Below are 23,690 nucleotides of genomic sequence, written 5' to 3' on the forward strand. Positions count from 1 at the left end.
TAATGTTGCTATAAACATTTGTGGGTAGGCTTTTTTTGTGGACTTACATATTCAGTTCTCAAATATATGATATATGTATTTTATATCCCTACATACACATACACCTAGGAATGGAATTCTGGGTTGTATGGTAACTATTTGTTTAATCTTTTGAGAAACTGCCAAAACTGTTTTCCAGATTAGCTGTATCATTTTATAATCCCATCAGCAATGTATGAGGGTTCTAATTTTTCCACATCTTTACCAACGCTTGTTAAAATTGTCTATTTTTAAAATTTATTTTAGTCATCTTAGTGGGTGTGAAGTTGTATCTAATTGTGATTTTGATTTTCACTTCCCTGATGATGAACATCTTTTTATGTGTTTATCATCCATTTGTAGTCTTCTGTGGAGAAATGTCTTTTCAGCTCCTTGGCCCGTTTTGTAATTGGGCTTCTTGTTGTCTTTTTACTGTTAAGTTGTAAGAGTATTTTATACTTCCTGGAGTCAAGTCTCTTATCAGCTATTTGAATTGCACATGTTTTCTCCCATTCTGTGAGTTGTCTTTGCATTTTATTGATAGTGTCCCTTGAAGCCCAAAGTTTTTAATTTTGATGAAGTTTAGTTTATCTGTTTTTTTTGTATGTTGATTTTGCTTTCGATGTCATATCTAAGAAATCATTGCCTTATTCAAAGTCATGAAGTCATGAAGATTTATTCCTATGTTTTTCTCTTAGAGTTTTATAGTTTTAGTGCTTCAGTTTAGTTTCTGTGAGTCATTTGAGTGAATTTTTGTGTATGGCATGAAGAAGTTCAACTTCACTTTTTCTTGCATGTGGATATTCTAGCACTATTTGTGAAAAAAGGCTATTTTTCTCCATTGCGTTATTTTGGCACTTTTAAGAGAGGGATTTCAAAAGCAGTTTTAAAAGAGGAATCCCAAAGATATTACTGATTGTTTTACTAATTCATAGTCCTCCTACAGTGATTGTTTTGAAGAAGGGCATATTTTTGGTAGTTGTTCATGGTACTTTAGTTGGCAGTTCAGTTACTTTATGTTCATTAGTTTTGCTTCCTGTTATTCTCTAACAATATTCAGGCCTAAGTATCCCAGGCTTTTAGGGGATAAAGTTAGCGAGTCCTTTACTTTAAGACTGCAGTTTGTTATTTTCTTTAATTGCTTTAATAATTGAATTGTTAAATTCTTAGTTCAAGAGAACAGGAAGGAAGTGCAGTGAAAACAAGTAATTTAAATAATTAGAACATAATTGGCATTAAAATAAAAATTATTTAAAACGATCTTATTACTGAACCATTCGTTTTGTTTAATCTTGTTTTGTATGAAGTATAACTTGTTATATCCTTCATAGCCACTGAAGAAAGGGGAGAAAGAAAAGAAAAAAAGCAATTTGGAACTCTTCAAAGAAGAATTGAAACAGTAAGTTTTATAGTGTGGAGAACAGCTATCATAGGTATTTTGCATTATTGGCTTAGAGATGCAGGTATGAAGAATGTAGTTTACTGATTAGTTACCACTAAACTGGCTTACCTACTATGAGGTTGTTTTAGATATTATAGTGATTTTTTTTTAGGATATGTTTGAAAGTGAATTAGCATTTCATCCAGCACCTGGGTTGGTTACATCATGTAGATGCAGTTCAATTGATAGTATCTAAGTGTTTAATGTCCAGAGTCCTGTTTGCAGTGGAAACAATGTAGTCACTGAGATATGGGTGAGGAGTGAGCAAACTTAACCAAGAAAGAACAAATTCTGTGGTCTTGATGTTGAATTTCCACCTTGGAAGTGGGCTTTGTATTCTAATGCTTGTTTGACATAGCAGAAATTTGCTCATGACTTATAGCTATGGGACTCACTGATCTCAGTCGTTAGTACTGGCATTTAATTATTCACAAATATTTCAAGTTCTGTGAACATGGTACCTGGGTAAGTTGTATTCTTAACAGATGTGAACGAACAAATTTTGGCTCATTGTTAGTGATTATAAATGTTTTCAACAGAATTCAGGAGGAGCGTGATGAGAGACATAAAACAAAAGGCAGGTTAAGCCGATTTGAGCCTCCTCAGTCAGATTCTGATGGTCAGCGTCGTTCTAGTAAGTGGCATTTTTTTTAATGTTTATAGTTGTGATTAACTATTCTAAAAACTAAGAATTGTTTTCTTTTCCCCTTTTAAAGTGGATGCGCCTTCAAGAAGAAATAGATCATCTGGTGGTAATACAGTTTTTTGCTTTTTTTAACTAATAAAAATTGTCCATACTTCGTATTTTGCAGGTTATAATTTTTTTTTTCCTCTTTGTCCTAGTTCTTGATGATTATGCACCTGGCTCACATGATGTAGGAGATCCAAGCACTACTAATTTATACCTTGGAAACATTAATCCACAGGTAATAGAAAAGTTAGATGAATGTTGACTTGTATTCTTTATAATTATGGAAGAAAACTGCTTTATCAATAAAATAAAGTCAAGAATCTAAAATAAAATTTGATGGAACTTAGGGACTATTTTTTTTTTTTTTTTTTTTTTTTTATTTTTTTTTCAACGTTTATTTATTTTTGGGACAGAGAGAGACAGAGCATGAACGGGGGGGAGGGGCAGAGAGAGAGGGAGACACAGAATCGGAAACAGGCTCCAGGCTCTGAGCCATCAGCCCAGAGCCTGACGCGGGGCTTGAACTCCCGGACCGCGAGATCGTGACCTGGCTGAAGTCGGACGCTTAACCGACTGCGCCACCCAGGCGCCCCGCAACTTAGGGACTATTGAAGTCTCTAAAATTACCTTATAAAATTAAGTCTTAACTGGTATGGGCTGAATTATCTTGCTGCAGTTCTTAAGGGTTTATCTCTTCTTTCTGTAACTGGACTATCTGAATTTGAAATGTCTTACTATGTGCTGATTTTATTATTTATCAAAATAGGATATGACCAGTGCTAGTCAATGTTCTTTTGAGACTACCCCCTTCTGATGCATAGCTTGCTTCCTTAATAATGTATTTCCTTTTTCTTTCTTCATAATAGCAAACTAGTGATTTGTGCCTGTCTTTTATATTTTAATTCTTTTCCTCATTTTAGTGTTACTTGTGTTATGAGGAATGTAGTGGTTGTAATAAATAACATGCTCTTTTTAAAAGTTACATCTGTTTGGACCTCATTGTGTATTTGCCATTTTCTCTTTTCTCTCTCGATTACATAGGGTGCTGGAAAAAGAAAAAGTGATTAGATTTTTTTTTCTTTTATCACCAACATATATTTTCTCCTTTTCTTAAATGCGATAATCACTGCTGCCTGAAAAACATTGCTAAATGCCTAAATAAATCACTGCCGAAAAACAGCTTATTTTATTTATTTATTTATTTATTTATTTATTTTTAAATTTTTTTTTTCAACGTTTATTTATTTTTGGGACAGAGAGAGACAGAGCATGAACGGGGGAGGGGCAGAGAGAGAGGGAGACACAGAATCGGAAACAGGCTCCAGGCTCCGAGCCATCAGCCCAGAGCCTGACGTGGGGCTCGAGCTCACGGACCGTGAGATCGTGACCTGGTTGAAGTCGGATGCTTAACCGACTGCGCCACCCAGGCGCCCCATATTTTTTTATTTATTTTTTAACGTTTATTTATTTTTTGAGATAGAGAGAGACAGCATGAACCGGGGAGGGTCAGAGAGAGAGAGGGAGACACAGAATCTGAAACAGGCCCTAAGCTCTGAGCTGTCAGCACAGAGCCCGACACGGGGCTGGAACCCACGAACCGCAAGATCATGACCTAAGCTGAAGTCAGACGCTTAACTGACTGAGCCACCCAGGCTCCCCCCCCCCCCCCACTTTTTTTTTAAATTTTAAAACAGCTTATTTTAGATGCAGGATCTTAAAAGGAGCAAGAGGGGATATAGAGGTGTACTTCTGATTTCTTTAGCCATCGGCCTCTTCACCCTGACCACTTATTTGTGTTTCTGGTATGAAAAGATCTGTGAATGTCCCATGAGGGCAAGATTTTACCTGTATAGATAGAGGTCCTAGTACTTAAATGGAAAATTGTAGCATTAAAATGTCTTTTTGTTAAGTTTGCAACAATTACTTTGCTTTCTGTTGCATAGAATTTCCCTTTTTTCGCATACCAAAAAACTCTCAATCTTTTTAATAGATGAATGAAGAAATGCTTTGTCAAGAATTTGGAAGATTTGGACCATTAGCCAGTGTGAAAATTATGTGGCCTAGAACTGATGAAGAAAGAGCAAGAGAGAGAAACTGTGGCTTTGTGGCCTTTATGAATAGAAGAGATGCTGAAAGAGCTTTAAAAAATTTAAATGGTAAGAAAGTTTTTATTGTCTCTTAATAGAATTCAGACTTGTTCTCATTCTGGAAATACTTACGAAAACTCTAGGGGAAAAATAGACCAGAAATGGAAAGGTTAAAATTAATTCAAATTATCAGTCATCTTTTATTTTCTTTTGAGAGTTACCAGGGTGACCTTTCTTTTCTTTTTTTGTAGGAAAGATGATTATGTCTTTTGAAATGAAGCTAGGTTGGGGTAAAGCTGTGCCTATTCCTCCACATCCAATATACATTCCGCCTTCTATGATGGAACATACGCTTCCCCCACCTCCATCAGGACTGCCTTTTAATGCGCAGCCTAGAGAGAGGTTAAAAAACCCCAATGCTCCAATGTTACCGCCACCTAAAAACAAGGAGGATTTTGAGAAGGTAATTTAAAAAATGTACATAGGGCCGCATCTAATTTGTAAATACTAAATCTGTGGTAGTATTTCTTTTCAATAATTTTATAGAAAATGTGTGTGTAATTTTGTTTGGCAACTCTTAAAGAAATAAGTAGATGTGTTCCCTGCCTTAGCCCGTGGAAACCCTGTATTGAAATACTAGGTCATATTTTTATTTGTGGCTACCATTCCTTTTTTGACCACTTAAGTTTTTTTTCCTTTGTCCACTATTGTATCCAGGTTTGCTTAAGTGCAATATCTAAATTAACTTTGTTCTGAGAAAGTGATACTTTGTATTTGGTTAAGTGACTTTTCAATTAGAAAGACCTAAATAGTTAAACTGTTTGGATGGCTGCTAGCTAATTTAATTCTCAAGGTCTGAGGCATTAGAGTATTTGAGAGCATATGTGGTTTTTTTTAAAAAAACAGTTAACTACTCTAGTAAAAGCAAAGGGTGAGTATTTTCTTTTTATTAAACATAAAACCAACTTAATTTCAAGTTTATAAGAATTTGTTGGTTCTATTATGAAATAATTACACTTAAAATGACAGGGCTGGTTTTAAAGGCTTGGGAACAAAGTAGCAAACTGTATGGTCAGAGGCAAACAGTTAATTATTTCACAAATTAAAATCTTTATCTGATAATTCTCAGTGTAGTACCTATTTCAGTGCATTGATGTGCATTCTGGCAGGAATGTTCTGATTCTTTGCATTTGGTGAACATTTATTGTTCACTGAACACATCCATTTGCATTTATGTAATTGCTTAGTGTATAATTACTTCAAATGCAGTCATTGCCTGCAAAACTTGTGATTAGATGTGTAGTGTTTTCAATGCATTATGTATATTTTTGCTTGTTACTTGTTAACAATACTCACATATTCTATGTTTATTATCTGATGTGACTTCATATACAGACTCTGTCGCAAGCCATAGTCAAAGTGGTTATCCCAACAGAAAGGTACATGTTTTTCTTTATTATTACTGATCTAAATATAGACAATATCCCCTTCTGAATTAAAAAAAAATGGTGTTGAGGAAAAGGTAATATCTTGACTGAGCAATGGTTCCTTCCCAGTACTTTTTGGGGGGGATATGTGACTAACTTTAGTGTACTTTGCAATTTTATGTCCTTATCTTTTTGTTTTTATTGTTACCAATGTAGGGGATTTTATAGCTTTAGTAGTTAGAAGGTGTTTAATAGATTTAATATGGAGTTGTTAGTCTAATAATATTAGACTATTGTGATGGGAAAATAGTATTTTAAATGTATCTTAAATTGTGTATAATGTTACATTTTGACCCATCTGTTTTTTTTTTTCTCTTTGTTCCTGAATGATCTGTGTTTATGCAACTTTAGTTTGAGTTCTCCTTACTGAAGGGCATAGCTTTGGTTTTTTTCTAATTGATTAGGAATTACTACCAATTCATTTCATGAACACTGAACATACTAGAAACTTTTTTTCATGGTAACAAAGGTATTTGGAATTCTTTTATTTTCCTTTTTCCTTTTTTTCGTTTTCAACATAATGATAAAGCAGAAGAATTCATGCTCTAGGTATGCTCTTGCTCAGTCAAGCTAAGCCTTTTCCCAAACACAGGAACACAACACTGGTTGAATAATAAATGAACACAAAAGAATACCAAATTCTCTTTGACATTGGCCTTGGTGAGCAACACCAGCTGAACTGTCTGCGGCAGCGGGGGACCAGGAAAACATCATGGGATGGATTGGGAAAGTATACAGTTTTTGACCAGACATTGGTACGATCGACTCCAATAAATGTGGTTTTATTATAACTGAGAGACAATTTTTTGGTTTTTTTTTTTTTTTTTTGGTTGTTATTGCCCAGAGTAAGATAATTGCCATTTTAAAATAAAATAATGCACTTTAAAATATATCCTCTTTTTGTACTACACTGTTTCATTCTGATAGAAAAGTCACCCTTTTAAAAATGATGTTAAATACACAATCTTTAAGGAAAAAGCTGTGTGATTACAATTCTTTAATAATCTTGAATTCGGGTTAGCAACAAACTAATTGTCAGATTTTGATTTTAAATAATCACATGAAACGTTTAAATATTTTTAAACTTTAAATTTTCTAAAATAGATTTTATCAGTTTACAAGCCTATTTAAAACTATAGTGGGTTTTTTTTCCACTGATAAAAAAGCACTCACAGGAAAGTATTTTTGTAGCATTTAAAAAGCATATATCCAGTAGTAGCTTTACATGTGGCTCAGCTTATTTCAAAACTAAATTTTGAGTAAATATTTTGTTGAAAAGTCTTAACTCACCATTACAGTGAATCCTTTGTTTTAAACTTGCTAAACCATTTTTCATCTATAATATTCAAGTCAAGTTGCATTTGACTTAATTCGTATAAGTTTCTGTATGTATAGCATTTGTCCCCCTAGTAATTGATTTTATATATTATGATATTCACATAAAATTTCCCTTCACTTCAATTTGGCACATACCAGTGGGAGTTTTGGAACTGAATCATAACTTTACATTATCTCCCTTCCCTCAAAATGATATCATTAGCTGTATGGATGCCAAGAATACATTCTTATTTGGATATCAAGAACTGCCTATTTGCAGAACTATTAATACTAGTTTTTAGATTTAAAATTGATGCTTTTGGTTTTTTGTTTTAACAGTTTTGAGGTTGAATGAATAGTTTTAAATATAGTTTCCCCTTTATTAAAGATTTAAACTTTCATATAATTTTTTTGATCTAAAGAGGTCAAAAAAATTAATTTTTTTCACTATGTTGAAATTTTAGTGTCCATTTAAGTAGTTTTGTTTGAAAACTGTAAGAAAATAATTATAATGACCATGAGATAAATTATTTTACTGTTTATGTACTCTGAAGCAGTGCTTTATAGAGCCAAAAAAATCTGTCTTATTCTATAACTCTATTCATATTCTAGCAATTATATGAACTTAATTTGAGCTGGGAATGCTAAAGGTGTAATTTAGTGTGTGCCTTGTACCAAGAGCCAATATCCTTTTGCTTTTCCCAATTATTATTTGCCAACTCTGTATGTTGGGGGACTGGTGAAGTGAGAAATCAAAAGCAGCTTATAATAAGCTGAGTCATTTTTGCTTGATGCTGTAATCAATGTCTAAAATAGTGTTATATATCACATGATTTTAGGACCTAGAGTTTGAAAATAAAGATTTTCTATGAGCCCAACCAATAAAATGTACTAAAAAGTTACAAGTTTCTTTTTGGCTTAGATACTGGAAAGTAATTGTTTTGAAAAGTGGGAAAAGCATCTCACCATGTCCCTGTTTTTGGAATATTTTGGAAAGCGGACTCCATTTAAGTCTTTGGCAATATAATTGCTTCATTGAGTCATAATATGCAGGCAGAATTACACATGTCATGAGTGGTGTGAACTAGTTTGAAGTGTGATCCAAAGGGATGTTGCCTCATTAAAGGTCAGATTCAATAAAAACTCCATCTGCTATATGTGTACCAGAAAAGCACAGGAGTTGGATGGATTTTTTATTAAATCAGGCCTTAAACTTGTTAAATAGTTCTGCTTTTTTATAAATTATAGTTATGTATATAACGTTTCAATACCACCACAAAAGTGCTTGGTTTAGGAATATTTTCTTTTAAAACTGAGATAGTATGTAAGTTTTTAGATGGCTATGATAACATGTAAGCTCTGAGTTTACTGATTTTATATATTTGCAGCTTTCCAATTAGTTGTGATTCATAATTTAATGTTTTGCATTTTGAAAATAAAATTAAGTGGCATTTAAAAAATTAAAACTTTATTGCTAAGAAGCTGTGTTGTGGTTTCCCACCCTCCCTTCTTCTTTCCTTCCCCTCCAACTCCCCTGTCCCCATTATCCCGCTCCCTCTTAATGCACAAGGAAGGCATTAACATATGCTCCAGGTTATTTTTTTGGTATAAAATTTTGTATTAGTCAGCAGAATAATCTTTTTCTGCACAATTATAGTAACTTAGGACAAGTATAGTTTTATGTAGTGGTAGGTCTGAATCCATTTTCTTTAACTGTGTTGTTGTTGTAGGAATTTACTCGCCCTGATACATCGAATGATAGAGTTTGTTGTACGTGAAGGGCCAATGTTTGAAGCTATGATTATGAACAGAGAAATCAACAATCCTATGTTCAGGTGTGCTTTTTTTCTTTAAAATTTTTTTTTACTGTGGTAAAATATACATATAACAAAATGTATCATTTTTGCCATTTTTACGTGTATAGTTGAATGGCGTTAAGTACATTCATATTATTGTGCAGACTACCTCGTATAAGTGGAATCATTCAGTATTTGTATGTTGAGACTTGCTTATTTCATTTAGCATAATGTCTTCAAGGTTCATCCATGTTGTAGCATGTGTCAGAATTTCCTCACCTTTAAAGCTGAATAATAGTCCATTGCCTGTATAAACCACATTTTGTTTGTCCTCAGGTGTGCGTTTAAAAAAAACTTTTAGGGGCACCTGGGTGGCTCAGTTGGTTAAGCGGCTGACTTCAGTTCAGGTCATGATATCGCAGTCTGTGAGTTTGAGCCCCGCATCGGGCTATGTACTGACAGCTGAGAGCCTGGAGCCTACTTCAGATTCTGTGTCTCCCTCTCTCTCTGCCCTTCTCCTGCTCATGCTCTGTCTCTCTCCCTCTCTCTCAAAAATAAACATTAAAAAAAAAAAAAAAAAACAACCAACCTTTGTTTTTTGGAATTAAAAATATTTCCAAGAATAAAGTTCTAGAAGTTTGGGGTTATTTTTGTCGTAGGAATGAGAAGACAGTTTTAGTAAATAGGATGCACTTGGATCAGTTTTCCATCTGATTTTGATTTAGTTAACTGCATAACATTGTTTTTAGCAGTCTCTAGGAGGGAAATACTCTGTGCTTTCCAATGAAAGTCCTTCATAAGTGAGATATAGTAGAATAATGGAGATTTATGGAAAATTGCTTATCTTCTGAATAGCTGTGGTATCTAAGGCATTCATTTAACACTCTTAAGTCTTTAAAATACACTGCTTTTGAAATTTCTATCTTTGGAAAATCTCTCCACTGCCAGATACAATAGCCTACATGTAAGCGTTCAATAAAATTGATTGTAAGATGCATACATACCTTCTGAGTACTAACATTAGTCACAAAGGCTGTCTGGGGGCTAGGGTGAGAAAGGGGATAGATGGCAGAAGGCAATGGGTAAGTATTTTTCTTCAGGGATCTTTGCTTTTGGTTTTTAAATGAAATAGGCAAGTAGTATTTCTGATTTGTTTATATTTACTTGAAGACACTTAACATAATTAATTTTTGTTTTTTGGGTTTGTTTTGTTTTAGATTCTTATTTGAAAACCAGACACCAGCCCATGTTTACTATAGGTGGAAGCTTTATTCTATTCTGCAGGCAAGTGGAATCAATTGCTTTGTTAATTTTGATTCTGAGTATTTCACCGTTCTAATAACATTCTGTACATTTATTAGGGAGATTCTCCGACTAAGTGGCGGACGGAAGATTTTCGTATGTTCAAAAATGGATCTTTTTGGAGGCCACCACCATTAAATCCATACCTGCATGGGATGTCAGAAGAACAAGAAACAGAAGCTTTTGTAGAGGAGCCTAGTAAAAAGGGAGCACTTAAGGAAGAGTAAGAATTTTTTTCCTTTTCTGTTAACATATTCAGAAAAGTCACTTTAATAATTGCTTTAATTAATATCTTATTAAGATGTTAACTCTAAAATGTGAATTGTTTCTTTTACTTGTGAATGTTTAGAATACCAACATTGTATTGCTTTGTAATTTTAAATATCTTGGTAAGTATAAGTATGTATTCTATTGACCTTTGTCTCTTCCTACTGATGAAGAGTAGTGATGGTCTCTTAAGCAATGATTCTCTAGCAATGGAATACTTGTGGTTTTTAGAGAAATTATATTGGGACCCTTAGAATTCTTGCCTCTCTGAATGCAACATTAAAGAGGAAAAATTAGTGTAGAGCTTTGTGAAATCATATGGTTGACTGTTCAAAGCCTTTCCACAAGTGTTTACAATGTGTGGCCACCATGGAAACATATTTATCAGTGCTCAGTCATTATGGGTACAGTGAAGTTAGACTGGTTTAAGAAGCAGAAACAAATACAGCTATTAAATATTAAGAGGAGGTCCTCATGGAAGAAAATTGGCTAAGAGGTTATGGCATATAGGAGTATATACTCAACTGTGTAGAGTAAATCTTAATGCTAGCTGCATTGATTCATTGTTTGTGAAAGCATTTGCTAATGGAGAGCTATATATTTTTGAAGCCTATTTGCTTCTTAAGATGTATTTTCATCATTTTTTCCAGGGATCTGCAAACTTCGCCTATAGGCTAAATCTGGCTGCCTCCTGTTTTTGTAAATAAAGTTTTATTAGAACACAATCATGCCCTCTCCCCTCCTTTTTTTTTCTTTTTATTTCATTTTAACTTGTTGTCTATGGCTGCTTTGGTGTTAATAGCAGTGGAGTCGAGTAACTACAAGAGAGACTATATGATCTGCATTGCCTGAAATATTTATTATCTAATCCTTTACAGACAGTTTATCATCCCCTGCTTTTAGCCTGTTGTGATCTGATGCAGAAGTGCTAAAGTAACTGACTTCCTTCAAGAGAAAGTAAAGAACATGAAGGCTTTTTTCCATTGTAATGGGATAATAGGACTGGGACACTCACAAACACTTCTTGCAAAAAAATGCCCATAATTTAAAATTTACTTTATTTGAAAACTAAAAATCACTGAATTATTTATTTATGAGAAAGTATTCTTCCCCCATGTAAGTTCTTCAAAGAAATGTAATGTATTTGGGGGACTCAAATCAGACTTAACACAATTTAGTCTTCAGAATTTTATCTGAGTGGGTTTTAAAGAAATTAGTTTGTGAGCAGAAACTATAATGGCATTTGAAATTTATGTCTATAAATATTTATGTTAAAAACATTTGTATTCAGACAGAGGGACAAATTAGAAGAAATCCTGAGGGGGTTAACTCCAAGGAAAAATGATATTGGAGATGCAATGGTTTTTTGTCTTAATAATGCTGAAGCTGCTGAAGAAATAGTGGATTGCATTACTGAGTCATTGTCCATCTTAAAAACACCCCTCCCTAAAAAGGTATGGGCATAATTTCTCTTTATGGAACATTAATTAAGTAAAAGAAATAATAGTTGACTTCATTTTGGATTGAAATTGGTTTCCTTTTTACATGAAGAACTTGACTGAAGAAATCTTTCCTATGCAGTCTTACTTTCCTTCTGTCTGGGAAACTTGTTATGTTAATTGATGTGCAGATTATCAACCGGTTGAAATAGAAATGAGTTACATATTTTATCCCTGCCAAAGTAGTGGCTTCAGGAATGTTGAATTTCTTATAACTCTTCTAATTAGCTGTGAGTGTTATAGCTAAACATTAGCCTTATGCCACTAATTGCAAAAAATTTCAATACGGATTTTTTTCTAGCTATATTATTTGCTGCTCGTTTTTATTTTTAATCTCATTTATGTTATCTTTTGGTATTCTAGATTGCCAGATTATATTTGGTTTCTGATGTTTTGTATAACTCTTCAGCCAAAGTTGCCAATGCTTCATATTATAGAAAATTGTAAGTATAATGTTGTAAGCTGATATTCCTGAAATAATATTTAAGGGTAAGGAATTCAGAAGAGAGAATTATTTTGTTAATGTTAATTAATTTGAATTTCTTTATAGTTCATAGAATTTTCTAAAAAATCAGGTTGCATTCATTAATCCACTTTAAGCTAAATGTTTTCAAAGTTTTCATATTAGTTTTTTGATAAATTACACTAGAACAAATAAGCGTTAAAAAATAACTTTATATTTCTATTGCATATTTAGCCAGTTGTGTAGTAAATAAACAGAAACAATAGAAATAATAGGAGGCATAAAGGAAGAGACCAAAGACAGAACATGAACTGTTTTAATCTAGCTGTTCAATCTAACTAGTTTTTTTTGCCTTGGACAAGTCACTTAACTTTTCCTAATATAAAACAGAGGTCAGTTTAGGTAACTTAATGTATCATAAATGTAAAGTTCCTTGTTAATCAAGGAAACTAATTCTTGGCATAACCATACAGAATAAGGATTTCAGTGTTAAGAGTTTAGACATCTAGTTATTGATTTTTGAAGAGTTACTTGATTAATCTATGAGGTTTTTTTTTTCTTTTTTTGAGTTTAAGAGTTTTTTTCATTTGCTAGCATGCTGAAGTAGAATGGGGGTTTTTAAATAAATTCTATCATAAATCTATATTCTTTGAATTTCAGTTTTGAAACAAAGTTATGTCAGATATTTTCAGACCTCAATGCTACCTATCGTACAATTCAAGGCCATTTACAGTCTGAAAACTTTAAGGTATGTTTATTTTATTTTTTTCCCTAGTGTTAAGCAGGGGGTAGGGGCTGGCAAGCACATTGGAGGGCTAGAGAAGTACATAGGACAAGTATAGGACATAATGTGCATCTTTCAGAAATTATTGTTTTAAGATTTACTGCCATTTTATCTTCAGTATCAGAAATATCTGAAATTTTGAAATATTTTATCTAGTGTTGTTTTGTTCGGTGTTAAGTTTGAAGTATTTTATTTAAATGTTTTAAATATTAGTCTTTCCACAAAAAATTCAGAATATCACTTGTTTTAGAATGGTATATATAATTTCGCTGGAATAGGAACATAATTTTGGTTATTCATGCTTAGAAAATGTATTCAGTTACTTTTTATAACCTCTTTCTTTGTAAATCAGTGTTAAGAAAGCCAAACAAAAAATCTTGCTTATAATGGAATAAATAGATATTACTTTCATGGGAGGAAGACTTTTCATGGAATGAAATTTTTAGCTATGGGAGGGTGACTGGGTGTGGCTCAGTAGGTTAAGTGTCTGACTCTTGATTTCAGCTCAGGTCATGATCTCACAGGTGTGTGGATTCCAGCCCCGTGTTGGGCTCTGCGCTGACAGTTTGGAGCCTGCTTGGAATTCTTTCTCTCCTTCTCTCTCTGCCCCTCCCTGGTGCTCTCTCTCAAAATAAATGAACTTAAAAAAAAAAACAACTTTTTTTTTTCTTTCCTTTTTTTTTTTTTAGGAAATTTTTAACTTGGGAAGATGCCCAGTGACCCCACCAATTAGGGAATTTAAACAACTACATTTAAAAATTTTGACTATAAAATTAGAGCTTGTAGAAAGGTTTAGGGATGGGAAGAGAAAAGTATATCCAGAATCAAGAAAGTACTTCATTGGACCATAAAGGAATTCGGGTCAAAACTTGGCTACCCTGGTATCCAACTGTCATAAATTTCTAAGTTATTCCCAGATTGTGGCCTTGTGTACCACTTGTGGTATGGGGCATTGATCTTAGATGGTCAAGAACAAAATAGTTACTGTTTCTTTTTCATTATTTTTATTTCTAATTCCCTTTTAGTTAGAAGGTGACATTGATTTTTTAAAAATATAATGATAGTTAAATTGTTTTTTATCAAGAATCTTGGTTTAAAGGAAATACAGCAAATCGTGATGGTCATTTTCATGAGATGAAGTTTGAGACATTGCCCTAAAATAATAATTTGTTGTCTTTTTCCTGTTTATTTAGCAACGGGTAATGACCTGTTTCAGAGCATGGGAGGATTGGGCAATTTATCCAGAACCATTTTTGATCAAACTACAAAATATTTTCTTAGGACTTGTAAATATTATTGAAGAAAAGGAAACAGAGGTAGGTACTCAATGTATTTGTCTGATTATTTTAGAATTGATTTCTGGGGATGCTGTATGTTACAGATGTGAATAGTATTTCTTTGTGAAAAATACCTAGTATTTACCACTAACTTGTGGATTTTTGTTCCTGGAATTGCTGGAGCCCAGGAGAGGAAATTATGTATAATAGTAATTCTCTGTTTCCTTATGTGAAAATTGGGTAACTGGGTACCTCCACATTTTTTTTTTTTTTTTTGTAATTATTGAGTATAGTTGACATACAATGTTATATTAGTTTCAGGTGTACAGGGTAGTGATTCAGCAATTCTATACATTACTTGATGTTCACCATGATAAGTGTAGTTACCATACAATGTTATTACGATGTTATTATGTTCCTCATGCTATACTTTTCATCTCTGTGACTTATTTTATAATTGGAAGTTTGTACATCTTAATCTCTTTTTGCTTCCTTTTTGCAACTACCAGTTCTCTGTGTTTAAGAGTCTATTTTGTTTTTGTTTTTTACATTCCGTATATAAATGAAATCGAATGGTATTTGTGTTTCTCTGAATTATTTCACTTAGCATAATACTCTCTAGGTCTATCTCTGTTGTCACAAATGGCAAGAATCCATTCTTTTTATGAGTGAGTAGTGTGTGTGTACGTGTGTATACCACATCCATTCATTTGTCAGTAGATACTTTGTTTATTTCCATATCTTGGCTATTGTAAATAATGCTGAAATAAAAATAGGGGTGCATATATGTTTTTGAATTAGTGTTTTTGGGTTTTTTTGGGTAAATACCCAGCAGTGGAGTTACTGGATCATACGGTATTTCTGTTTTTAAATTTTGGGGGAATCTTCATACTGTTTTCTACAGTAGTTTCACCAGTTTACATTCCTACCAGTAGTACATGATGGTTCCCTTTCCTCCACATCCTTGCCAACACTTGTTATTTCTTGTCCTTTTGATACCAGCCATTCTTACTGGTGTGAGGTGATATGTCTCCTTGTGGTTTTGATTTGCATTTCCCTGATGCTTAATCATCTACTTTCATGTTGAGCCTACTTTCATGTGTCTGTTGAGCAATTTGTATATCTTTTTTTTTTTTTTAAGTGTATGTCAGGTTCTTTTTTGCCCACTTATTGGATTGTTTCATTTTGGTGTTGAGTTGTATAAGTTCTTTATATATTTTGGATATTAACACCTTATTGAGTATATCATGTGCAAACACCACCTCCCTCTGGTAGGTTGCCTGTTTGATTTGTTGAGTTTCCTTTTCTGTGCAAAAACTTTTTGTTTTAGTGTAGTTCCAGTAGTTGATTTTTGCTTTTGTTTTCCTTGCCTGAGGAGACCTATCTGTAAATACGTTGCTAAGGCCAGTGCCCAAGAGATTACTGCCTGTTTTATGGAGTTTTATGGTTTTGAGTCTCATATTTAGATCTCTAATCCATCTTGAATTGATTTTGTGTATGATGTAACAAAGTGGTCCATTTTGGTTTTTTCATGTAGCTGTTCAGTTTTTCCAGCATTTATTGAAGAGACCGTCTTTTCTTCATTAAATATTCTTGCCTCCTTTGTTGTAGATTAACTCTATAGGTGTGGGTTTATTTTTGGATATTCTGTTCTGTTGATCATGTGTTTATTTTTGGACCAGTACCATGGTTTTGATTACTGTAGCTTTGTAGGTATCTTGAAATTTGGGATCGTCCTACCTCTGTCTTGTTCTTATTTTATTTGGCTGTTTGAGGTCTTTTGTGGTTCCATACAAATTTTAGGACTATTTGTTCTAGTTCTATGAAAAATGCTATTGGTTATTTTGATAGGGATTGCATTGAATCCATAGACTGCTTTGGGTAGTATGGATATTTTAACAATATTAATTCTTCCAGTCCGTGAGTATGGAATATCTTTTCATTGGTTTTTGTCATCTTTGGTTTTTTCCATCAGTTTTTATAGATTCCAGAATATAAGTATTTTACCTCCTTGGTTAAATTTATTCCTAGGTAGTTTTTGCTTTTGGTGCAGTTGTAATTGGGAATGTTTTTGTAAGCACTCTTTCTACTACTTTGTAATTAGTGTATAGACATGTAACAGATTTCTGTATATTTTATATCCTACAACTTTACTGCATTCATTTATTCTAATAGTTTTTTTGATGGAGTCTTTAAGGTTTTCTATGTATAGTATTGTGTCATCTGCAAATAGTTTTATTTTTCCCTACCTCTTGAGATGCCTTTTATTTCTTACCTCATTGCTGTGGCTAGGACTTCCAGTGCTATGTTGAATAGAAGTGTTGAGAGTGAACATCCTTGTCTTATTCCTGTTCTTAGAGGAAAAGCTTTCAGTTTTTCACTACTGAATATGATGTTAGCCTGTGGGTTTTCATATATGTCCTTCATTATGTTAAGGTATGTTCCCTCTAAAACCCATTTGCTGAGTTTTTATCACGAATGAATATAGTATTTTGTTAGATGCTTCTTCTGCCCCCGCTGAGATGATCATGTGGTTTTTGTCCTTTTTTGAATGTGATGTATCACATTGATTGATGAGTGTTGAACAACCCTGACATCCCAGGAGTAAATCCCACTTGATTACGGTGAATGATTGTTTTAATGTATTGTTGGATTTGGTTTGCTAATATTTTGTTGAGGTTTTTTGCATCTGTGTTCAACAGGGATATTGGCCTGTAGTTTTCTTTTTTTAATGTCTTTATCTGATTTTGGTGTCAGAATAATGCTGGTCTTACAGAATGAACTTGAAAGTTTTCCTTCTTCTATTTTTTGGGATAGTTTGAGAAGAATAGGTTTTGACTCTCTTAATTGTTTGGTAGAATTCACCTGGAAAGCCATCTGGTCCTGGATTTTAATTTGGATTTTTATTTTGATTACTGATTCCAGTTTTGGAGATTGAATGTTTTTGGGAAGTTATCCATTTCTTCTATGTTGTTCAGTTTGTTGGCATATGATTTTTTCATACTATTTTCTTATAATTCTTTGTATTTCTGGGGTATTGGTTGTTATTTCTCCTTCATTTTTATTTTATTTATTTGAATCTTCTTTTTTCTAGATGAGTCTGGCTAAAGGTTTATCAATTTTATTTATCTTTTCAAAGAACCAGCACTTGGTTTCATTGATTTTTAAAAAAAATTTTTTTTTAGTTTCTGTTTTGTTTGTGTCTGCTCATCTGTTTTAGTCCTACTAGCTTTGGCCTTTGTTCTTCTTTTTTTAATTCCTTTACATGTAAGGTTAGAGTGTTTATTTGATATTTTTCTTGTTTCTTGAGGTAGGCCTATATTGATATAAACTTCCCTCTTAGAACTGCTTTTGCTATGTCCCAAAGATTTTGGACTTGTTTTTTTTTTTTTTTTTTTTTTTTTTTTTCCATTTTCTTTGTCTCCATGTAGTTTTTGATTTCTGATGACTTTTTAAAAATGCTTATTTATTTATTTTGAAAGAGAGAAACCACAGGGAGGGGCAGAGAGAGAGAGAGAAAGAGAGAGAGAGAGGGAATCCCAAGTGGGCTCCGTGCTGTCAGCGCAGAGCCCAACGTGGGGTTTGATATCATGAACCATGAGATCATGACCTGAGCCAAAATCAATAGTTAGACGCTTAACTGAGCCACCTAGGTGCCCCCTGATCACTGTTGTTTTTTTTTTTTTTTTTAATTTGATGACATGAAAAGATACATGATGTATTAGTTGAAAAAAGGAACTAATAAAGCAATATGTAGCTATATAAGTAAATATGTACATGAAGAGATGCACCACAATGGTAGCAGATTCTGTTCATCACGATTCTGTTGCTTTTCACCTCATCATTGTTTCATGAATCCTTTGTCTTCAGTTCTACCATCCTCATCCAGTTATCTTTTCACTTTCATTCCTATGATATTCTAATTAGCCTCCCTGTTCCAAGCACATGGTCCTCGTTTCAGTTTCTTAAGTATACGTTTCCTTCTACCATAAACCTTTGTAAATATTCTTGCCTCTCTCTGAAACATCTCCTGTTTACCTGAGATTCTTCAGATGTCAATTTAAGACTCAGTATCATTGAGCCTTCTCAGACCGCTTTAGGTGAAACCTACTTATACATTGGAATAGTATGATATGCCTCTTTGTTGTAGCAGTCATTATAGTCACAGTTCTTTGAATATTGTGATTTTATGATTGCCTGCTTCCTCCTACCCCCTGGTCTCCCAGAAAATTCTAGTAAGACCTATTACATGAGGGACCAAAGGAACAAACTTGTTTTTGTTTATTATTGTGTCCTCAGTGCCTTACATGGTACCTGGCATCAAGATATACTTGGTAGATATTTCTTAAATAATGAAAGAATGACTGCTTCTTTGTCAGGAGGATGAAGTATATCCTAGTTATAACAATATGACTTTAGTAAAGGAAAATGTTACAGCAAGTATGTATGTTTCTGTAGGATGTACCAGATGACCTCGATGGTGCCCCCATTGAGGAAGAGCTTGATGGTGCACCTCTAGAAGATGTGGATGGAATTCCTATTGATGCTACTCCCATTGATGATCTTGACGGAGTCCCTATAAAGAGTCTTGATGATGATCTTGATGGAGTGCCTTGTAAGTTCAAATTTCAAACTGATGAGCTAATAAGTTTGATTCCAAAACTCTTTAATTTCCACACATGTGGATATGGAAAAAGTTTAAGGTATCAGTCTTTAATTTGTCTTTTATTTCTGACTTTCCAAAATTCAAATACCCATTAATACATTTGACTCTGCCAAGAAAAAGGTTTTCTTTCTAGTCACATATCTTTATTGGGATAGCCTCGTATAAGTAAGTTTCTCTTTTTGTCTTAATTGTCATGAAAACTATAGGCACAATCTTGTTCTCAGTTATACTCATAATCCTAGATGCCTTGTTTTGTCAGTTCTGTTTTTATTCATAATTTATGGGTTCATGTTTCTTAGATGCCTAAGGTCACTTTTGGCCATAGGATGTATACAGAATCTGTAGTATGTTTGAATTGCATGAAAATATTAAACAGTATAAGAATTGTATAGTTTAAATAGTGATTAGGTAAAGACCTTAAAGATTTTTTTACTGCCCCAACTTCTCCGTTTGCTTGAAATCATAATAACTTGTATATTTTGCATTGATGTATTTGTGTTTAAACATCGGACCTCAGGTGTAGAGAATTAGATTAGTCATAATCCTTGTTCTTGACACTAGCATTATTAGTCCATGTGTGGCCTTATTTTACTTTTTAAAAATAGAATGAATACCCATGAACTCTTTAAGTCATCTAGTAGTAGGGGTTAATGGCTTATCCTTCCTCATTAGTGGATGCAACTGAAGACTCCAAGAAGAATGAGCCCATATTTAAAGTTGCCCCATCAAAATGGGAAGCTGTAGATGAATCTGAATTAGAAGCACAGGGTGAGTAAAAGTACAATAAATACTAAGCTTTAGAAAATTGAGTACTTAAAATCAATTATTGGTGTGTGTGTGTGTATGTTTTCTTTTTATGTTTTACAACATTTCAACTTTAAGACCCGGAGTTACTATATTTTATGTCTAGTGGCTAAGTTTTCATTATGGTTGTTGTTACAATTTTCGTACATCTTTCAGTTTGGATGCTTTGCGAGTAATCAAAGAAATCACTAATACCTTTCAGAGTAAGGCATTTCAGTAGAAAATGTAGATGGAAGTTACACCTATTTGGAAATCTACTTAGAGGTCAGTTTCAGAGAAACCAGGCTTTGATCCTCCCATAATGCTTGACTTTTTAGATGCAGTTTAGACCTGCCTTTCATACTTACTTGGATTCGTGTCCTTAAGTGCTTATAGTATGTAATTGTTAATATTTGTAGGTTCTAATGAATAAATCTTAACCATTCAGCACACAAATAAAAATGATAACATTATTTGTCACTTCATGAATTTGAATAAAATTATAGCATAGGTGTGAGGAAAGAAATATAGCACATAGAAATGGTTTTCAAAGAAGAGATAATTGGCAGATAATTTCTGTAATATAAACTTCGAATTCTAGAGCTGGGCTTCTACTATACTACTGCAAAATGCTAATTTACCTTAATGGAATTACATCCTTTTCCTTCCCTTTAGCTGTAACAACTTCTAAATGGGAGTTATTTGACCAGCATGAAGAATCAGAAGAAGAAGAAAATCAAAAGTAAGAATCTAAGTTTTGAACTTACTCAGTTTCTTACTATATATAAGCTCCCTTTTTCATTAAGAGGTATGCTTGAAATAATAGTGAAGAGGAAAACTTCACTCTTTAAAACCTTGTTGGGAGGATCATTTTTAGTTCTTCATTGTTTTTCCAGTGGATAAAGAGCTTTTGGTTTCTGGTCTGATGTACCTCGTTTCCCTTTGCTTCTGAGTTGATTTTTCAATGCTAGGTTTATATATTCTCACTTGGTAGTTACTAAATGGTCAACTGCATTTATTTCAAATCTTTGTCATGAAATACTGTTTTGGCTTTACAGAAAGTGATTTTTAAAATGTGAATGGGAGGGGCGCCTGGGTGGCGCAGTCGGTTAAGCGTCCGACTTCAGCCAGGTCACGATCTCGCGGTCCGTGAGTTCGAGCCCCGCGTCGGGCTCTGGGCGGATGGCTCAGAGCCTGGAGCCTGTTTCGATTCTGTGTCTCCCTCTCTCTCTGCCCCTCCCCCGTTCATGCTCTGTCTCTCTCTGTCCCAAAAATAAATAAACGTTGAAAAAAAAAAAAAATTAAAAAAAAAAATGTGAATGGGAAATTATGCTGCTTTTTATTTGGATTGTACATTGCTAAGAAAAGCAGTGCATTATGGCTATTCTGTTATGTTATTTAAATGTAAACAGGGGTGCCTGGGTGGCTTATTTGGTTAAAAGTTCCACTCTTGGTTTTGGCTCAGGTCGTGATCTCACTGTCCTGAGATCAAGCCCCGAGTCCTGTGTTGGCTCTGCACTGGGTGTGGAGCCTGCTTGGGATTCTCTTCTTTTCTCTCTGCCCCTCCCCTGGTTGCATGAGCTTTCTCGTTCTCTCTCTTAAATAAACATAAAAAAAAAATGTAAACATCTCAGAAGAACTAAGAATGAATTAAAAAAAGCTTTCCTTTAACATGTAGAGAAATTATAATTTCAAAGTTTGCTTTTTGGTAATCACCTCAAGATTGTTTTTGCATACTGAGTGCGATTATAGGAATCTTGCTCCCAGATTCTCCAGCAAGTTTGTATTGGTAGATTTTAGGTAGCACATGACAGCTTTTTAAATCATTGCAAAGGAAATTAATTTTTTTTTAAATAGGAGAACAGATGACCTCAAGAACACAAAGCAGAGGTTTCTGCTTAAAAAAACAAAAAAGAAAGAAAAAATCTTTGTTCTTTTTATCCTTCTCAAATGGAAGAGTGAACAAAGGGAAAAAGTCCCTTTTGTGTCCCAGCACAGTTTGGGCATTGTATGGATTCAGTAAATGGATATTAGTAGCATTTAGATTGTTGTTAAAGAAATGTGATTGTGGGAACACAGTTTGATATACTGAGGAAAACTTCGCATCAGTGATGTCTTTCCAGAAACATTGGTGTGATCAGAACAAGTCAGCAATGATGATGATGGAATATTAACAAAATATAGATGTGGTTTGCTGATGGAAATACCTCTCCAAGGCTGTTGAAGAATACAGGAATTGGGATAGTCTAGTTTGCTTTAAAATAGTGCTTTAGGGGCGCCTGGGTGGCGCAGTCGGTTAAGCGTCCGACTTCAGCCAGGTCACGATCTCACGGTCCTTGAGTTCGAGCCCCGCGTCAGGCTCTGGGCTGATGGCTCAGAGCCTGGAGCCTGTTTCCGATTCTGTGTCTCCCTCTCTCTCTGCCCCTCCCCAATTCGTGCTCTGTCTCTCTCTGTCCCCCCCAAAAATAAATAAATAAACATTGAAAAAAAAAATTAAAAAAAAAAATAGTGCTTTAACCTTTTTAATGTTTACAGTACCACATTATTAACATCTCTGACTATTGTAGCATCACTGGCTTAAAATACATGTATTAATTCATGAGGTAATTAATTTAGGGGAAAGGAAGGGTATAAAAGGCCATTGCAGAACTCAAATGTTTCTTCAGTTTGTTTTGTTTCTATAGGTATTAACTTTTTTTGCGTAAATTTGATATTAGTGTTAATGTTTGGATTATGATTGCATTTCAGTGTTGAAAGTAAAATAATCAGTGAGAATAGAGTCAGTAGAATACAGTGAGGCATGGATCACTGGAAATGTAATTTTTATTTTCCTTAAGAGCTCTAAATAAATCACGGTAACATAAAAATAACTTTATGGAAGTATAAAGCAAGGCAAAGATAATTTTCACATACAACTTTCTGGTCCTTGAAATTTTTTTATGCCTCACTACTGCTCTCTAGTGGCTGAATCCAAAATGCTTTTTTGAAACTAGTAATTATTTTTTATGGAAGAAAAGTGATTAAAAAAATACATAGCACTACTCTTTGTAGAAAACTTCCAAATAGTAATTTAATTTCATTTATGATGAATTCTGTATGGTTTTATAGACTTGAATTTCCATTTCTTTAAAAGAATAAGTCCTGGTTACCTAGAACTGGTAACTAAGAGCTAAAATCAAAACCAGTTAGAATGGACTGCTCAGGGACTGCAAAATTAAAATAGAAATCATAAAATAAATATGTATCTTAAATTATCAAGTATAACTTATATTAAAAGTAAATAATATGGTTAATGTTTGGTATCTAGTCATCTAGATCCTTTCTCTATATATAGAAAACATATAAACAAGACCAACTTTACAATAGTTGCCTGCCTCTTTGCACTGTATTGCTCTGGAAGGATAGGAGAATTTTTCCTCTTTGTATCCTTACCATGGTAGTCCCTTAGTTTTTCATTTTCTTATCTGACATAGATTCTAACAGTATAATTTTCAAATCAACTATGATATTGAGTACTAACGTGATAATACTTAAAATTTACACATTTATTCCTGGGATTATGTACTAATCAGATAAGGTCTTTACCTACTACCTTGTTTCTTAGTTAACTATGTATGACACAGACTGATGTATTTTATAGTGTATAGGCTCTGCTGAAAAAAGGGTAAACATTTGGCCTTTTTAACATGAAGTGTTCTGAAATCACTCTGAACTGGAAAGTATGGGGAATCATTGATTATTCATTTGACTTAACACTGCAAGGAAAGTTGTAGAATGTTGTAGATAACATAGAAGTTGTTTTTAAATGATTA

The 23,690-nt window shown here is 33.7% G+C and overlaps 1 protein-coding gene across 3 annotated transcripts in view; it reads left to right on the forward strand.

Moving 5' to 3' along the window:
* The window catches only part of U2SURP (U2 snRNP associated SURP domain containing), a 50,896-nt gene that overhangs the window by 17,262 nt on the left and 9,944 nt on the right, over positions 1 to 23,690 (forward strand). Inside the window, exons 7-23 of one of the 3 annotated variants that reach the window (XM_047875093.1) lie at positions 1,350 to 1,417; positions 1,999 to 2,093; positions 2,176 to 2,211; positions 2,303 to 2,385; positions 4,141 to 4,306; positions 4,489 to 4,700; positions 5,633 to 5,676; positions 8,772 to 8,876; positions 10,055 to 10,121; positions 10,199 to 10,362; positions 11,698 to 11,860; positions 12,269 to 12,348; positions 13,029 to 13,116; positions 14,346 to 14,468; positions 18,888 to 19,044; positions 19,768 to 19,863; positions 20,554 to 20,620. In XM_047875093.1, coding sequence (XP_047731049.1) covers positions 1,350 to 1,417; positions 1,999 to 2,093; positions 2,176 to 2,211; positions 2,303 to 2,385; positions 4,141 to 4,306; positions 4,489 to 4,700; positions 5,633 to 5,676; positions 8,772 to 8,876; positions 10,055 to 10,121; positions 10,199 to 10,362; positions 11,698 to 11,860; positions 12,269 to 12,348; positions 13,029 to 13,116; positions 14,346 to 14,468; positions 18,888 to 19,044; positions 19,768 to 19,863; positions 20,554 to 20,620 — 1,814 coding nt within the window. Of the gene's footprint in view, positions 1 to 1,349; positions 1,418 to 1,998; positions 2,094 to 2,175; positions 2,212 to 2,302; positions 2,386 to 4,140; positions 4,307 to 4,488; positions 4,701 to 5,632; positions 5,677 to 8,771; positions 8,877 to 10,054; positions 10,122 to 10,198; positions 10,363 to 11,697; positions 11,861 to 12,268; positions 12,349 to 13,028; positions 13,117 to 14,345; positions 14,469 to 18,887; positions 19,045 to 19,767; positions 19,864 to 20,553; positions 20,621 to 23,690 lie in introns of those variants that run through there. The other 2 variants (XM_047875094.1, XM_047875095.1) reach the window with 2 other exon arrangements.

This window comes from Prionailurus viverrinus, chromosome C2 (assembly GCF_022837055.1).
Source record: "Prionailurus viverrinus isolate Anna chromosome C2, UM_Priviv_1.0, whole genome shotgun sequence".
In the NCBI taxonomy this organism is placed as follows: Eukaryota; Metazoa; Chordata; class Mammalia; order Carnivora; family Felidae; genus Prionailurus; species Prionailurus viverrinus.